Source organism: Aotus nancymaae, unplaced genomic scaffold, assembly GCF_030222135.1.
Source record: "Aotus nancymaae isolate 86718 unplaced genomic scaffold, 86718_ANA_hifiasm-v0.15.2.pri h1tg000022l_1, whole genome shotgun sequence".
NCBI classification, from domain to species: domain Eukaryota; kingdom Metazoa; phylum Chordata; class Mammalia; order Primates; family Aotidae; genus Aotus; species Aotus nancymaae.
In genome coordinates, this window is record NW_026988435.1 from 23,314,306 (window position 1) to 23,318,603 (window position 4,298).

Here is a 4,298-nt window from a genome sequence, read left to right on the forward strand (position 1 = left end):
GTTGAATGAATTGTAAGTTTTAGGCGATTAGCTTGAAAATTAGCACATCATATTTTCTGTGATCATCAATCCTAACACTTGAAGAAAGCAAGTACAGATGAATGATCAGTTCATTGCCACTTGCCACAATACAATGAAGATTTAATCTTCGTCCTGAGCAATTTAGTATTTATACAACTTGTGTGGTGACATTTTAATACAAAATGCCAGCGTTCCATTTCTGATGTGGATATCATGCTCTTTTATAGTTTTATACAGTGAAGTTATTGGCATTTTGGATAAAGTTGAAACATTAAATAATTGCAATGGTGTTATAATGGAAATATATAAAAGATTTTAAAATTTAAAAGGGGATTTATGATTATTAAATAATTATAAAATTTCTGATGTGTCTACATAAACACTGGTAAAACAATTTAAAAGGCAAATATATTTGTGTCAAGGCAAATAAAATGTTCCATGAATGCTCTGTGTAAGGATAAATGGTGAATCAGCTATTCTAAACATTCTTCCTTGTCTACTCACCAAGTTCTATTGCCCAGCTATTCATGATCTAATCAATTTTTAATATTTGCATAGATTTGGCTTATTCTTTCAAGCAGGTGGACTTTTTTCAAGCTATTTTAGTGGATGCCTTTCTCAACTTTTAAGTAAAAAAATAGATTCCTCATTCTAAATCTCACTTTTCAAGATAGAAAATTTTAAAAATGAAATTCAGAAGATACTGAGATACTATACATTTGTGGGCAGGGTGGGGAAAGGAGGTTATATTGTAAAGGCACAGGCCATAGCGAATATTTATAAACAATAAATTTTGTTAATAAGTGAAAGGAAATATTCGTCTTAATAAAATATATTTGTCAATATAAATTTTTATAACATTGAATTACACATATAGAAATTCCACCTCATCTTTAGATAGATCATAGATCAAATTCTAAAGCCGGTCATGTGTATACTGATCCATACAGCATCTAATATAGAATTTTGTATCTGTATTCCTTCAATAGGTCTCTCTTTCTCTCTCTTTCTCTCTTCCTCCCTTACAGGTTATTATATCTGTATGCTACGTAGGTAATCACAAGTCATGACTTTTTTTTAAGAAAATGTGAAATAGTTCAGTAAATTTTTCCACATGATGTTTGTCTTGCTGTTTCTATCCCATAGGTCTGTTTGTTATTCACACATTGCTGCCATCTGCCTTGTGGATGTTTCTCAGGACATCTGCTTCCTATCAGATTCTTTGTTCTGGGTCTTTTGTTTTTGTTTTTTTCTCCCATTGTGTAAGAAATCATGAAAATCTATTTTATAACTCCACAAAGTGTTCAATGTTCTGGGCCAGAGGACATCCAGCATCTTCATCTCTATCTTTGCCTCACAGATGTTAAGCTACTTGGCTTCAGTATTGTTTATTTCTCAAGTGAGTTAATCAAGAAAGGCTTTTTGACAGAATTATGGTCTAGCTTTATTCTTAGAGCCCATTGACTTCAGTGTTGTTGTTTTTTTTATTATTTTATTTTAAATAGAGAGAGTAATAATTTGACTTTTTTTTTCTTTCATTCCTAGTGTGACCATGCAAACTGTTTTGACTGGAACATGCTAGGTTTGTCTAACGTCTTTTTCAATTTAGCTACTGAATAAGATTTTTCATTTTTCATGAAGTAAACCTCCTAATAATTGTGTTAAAATTAGTTATGCTGAGTTTTGTTGAACTACAAGTTCTTCCAGATTTCACCATGTTGACCGGGATGGTCTCGATCTCTTGACCTCGTGATCCACCCGCCTCGGCCTCCCAAAGTGCTGGGATTACAGGCGTGAGCCACCGCGCCCGGCCACCTTTTTTTTTTATTTGAAAGCCACTGACTTTATTGATCTAAAAAACTTTACAACGACAGTGACTGTTCTGCCAAAAAAGGAGCCAAACGGTATCAAACGGACTGAAAGTGAGGGTGGGGGTGAGGGATAGGGCCAGGAATCCGTTGAGGAAAGCCAGTAACTGTCACCAGGGAACTGGCAACGGAAAAAGGAAGACGGAGGCATGCCAAGAGCGAGAATCCAAAAAACGTTGAAACCGTTAGGGAAGGAAACTCCCAAAGACCCTGGAGTACGTTGGAGGTGGGTAGACAATAGCAATCTTTTCCTTTGTAGCGGACAGGGGAGGAGTCCTGCTCGGTTTCAAACTCTGGACGAGGGCTGGGGATTGAGAGCTTCCCAGAGAGCATCACAAGAAGGCGTCTCACCACTCTCGCAGGCATCCAAAGCAGTCCCGGGACTTCAGCCATTCCCGGAAAAGGTATTCATCTTTCTTTAGCACCAAAAACTGGCCAGGGACAACATAGGCTTTGTCACAGCCCCTTTCTTCCAGCTTCTTGCCCAGGACTTCACCAGTCCCGGCCAGGCTCCCCACTGGTTTTTCCCCCATGGGCTCTGCCACGAAGTCTCGGTGCTTTTGGGAGGTTGTCATCTTGATCAGCCTTAATCGGCAGCTTCAGTTCCCGTAACGGTTCCTCCCGCCACCCGGCCGCTCCCGCCGATATCTCAAGTCACTAGAACTTTCTTCCAGAACTTACTTTTATCTTATTTGTTTCTACCCAAAGGAAAGAAAAGGAGGCCTGAAGTTAATTTTAGAGAGAAAATGCATTTGCAGTATAAAGAGGAGAAAAAAAAACAACTATATATATGAAATACACTAGAGCAAGCAACTTTAGAGATTAATTAGAATATGTAGCCTACAAATTTGTGGTTTATTAAACAGTCCGACTGCCCTAAGTAGCCCTTCTATTTTTATAGAAGAGAGGGGAGAGGGCTGATGGCCAAGGTCTGTGGGAAAGTCAACTTTTCTAAAAGGGGAGCCGGGCCGGGCGCGGTGGCTTAGGACTGTAATCCCAGCACTTTGGGAGGCTTGAGGCAGAAGGATCACTAGAGTCCAGCCTGGCCAGCATGAGGAAACCTCGTCTCTACTTAAAAAAAAAATAAATAAAAATAAAAATAATTAGCGGGCGTGGTGGTGCATGCCTCTTGTCTCAGCTACTGAAGAGGGTGACGCAGGAGAATCCCTTGAGTCCCCGGCCTTTTAGGTTGCAGTGACCCAAGATTGCGCCACTGCATTCCAGCCTGGGCAACAGAGCAAGACCCTGTGTTAAATAAAATACAATAAAACAAAATATTTAAATAAGCAAATAAACAATAAAGGGGGTCCGGAAAAATGAGCCACAGCCCCGTGCTGCCTGCGCGCCTCCCACCTTCCTCCGAGAACTCTGCAGCTGCTCTTCCCTCTCCGTTTTTCATGTCCTGCTGAAAAGTCCATGGGAAGAATTATTTATTTTCGCCAAAGCACATGTAATAAATGCTGCAGCCCAGGCTCTGCCCACTTCGCTTGTATGTGACTGCCGGCTTGCTGGAAAGCATGGTGGCTAGGCGCGGGCGCTCCTCGGCTGACCAGCATTTCCACAGCTGCAGGTCAGCGCTTCCAGCGTCGCAGTCCTGGGCCTGGCCACCCCCTAGAGGCACATTTGAGCCTGGTGCATTCCTGCCTACCCCCTGGCTAGGACCCATCCACGCGACCCCCACTTTGCCCAGAGGCCTGCTGGCTGACCCTTGGCCACAGCCTTCTGAGAGCCGATGGAAATATTTGGGACCAAGATCCTTGGTAAATAAAACAGGAAAATGTTTGCAAAAAAAAAAAAAAAAAAAAAAATGGCTGAAATAGGTTCAAAATGTCATCAAGCCTTAATCTCCACTCTCAGGGAGAATTGATTCAAAAGACAATAATTGGTTTTGTGTACCCACACACTCACAAGATAAACCCACACGCACATGCACCCATTCATGCACACATGCTTTATTGTTGATATATGATTGTAATAAATTTTGGTCCATAGATTTTTTTTATTATGCAGATTTATTTATTTCACCCAGTAATTCATACATTCATTTCTAATTTATCTTAATAAGAGAGTTGATATTTTCATTATCTATGTAAATGAAGTGGTAGTTTATCAGACTGAACAGGCTGACTTCACAATCCAAAGCTCAAATTTTTAATCTCAGTGTTGAAACAATTCACAAGGCTTGTTACTGACCCTGAGAGAAAAGGGAAATAAAACAGTCTCAGAATAAATGCTTAATAAACATTTATTTTTAAAAACACAAATTAAATATAGTGAGGAAGGGAGAAAGGGAGAGGAGAAGGAAAAGTGGAAATTAAAGAAAGGAGGGAAGGGAAGGAAAGTGGAAGAAAGAGATGTAGGGAAAAAGAGAAAAAAGAAATGAAAACTCAAAATAATTTTCAGAAGATC

General features: G+C 39.8%; 1 protein-coding gene across 1 annotated transcript; it reads right to left on the minus strand.

The window, feature by feature from the left end:
• Positions 1-2,200: 2,200 nt before the first annotated feature.
• On the minus strand, positions 2,201-2,464 carry LOC135276355 (barrier-to-autointegration factor-like). Its single transcript, XM_064379966.1, has one exon. It carries the CDS (start codon positions 2,462-2,464, stop codon positions 2,237-2,239), a length of 228 nt encoding a protein of 75 aa, XP_064236036.1. The 3' UTR covers positions 2,201-2,236.
• Between the last annotated feature and the right edge of the window lie 1,834 nt (positions 2,465-4,298).

Coding starts and splice junctions, on each gene's coding strand:
- LOC135276355 (XM_064379966.1), bottom strand. CDS start 2,464: ATGACAACCTCCCAAAAGCACCGAGACTTCGTGGCAGAGCCCATGGGG.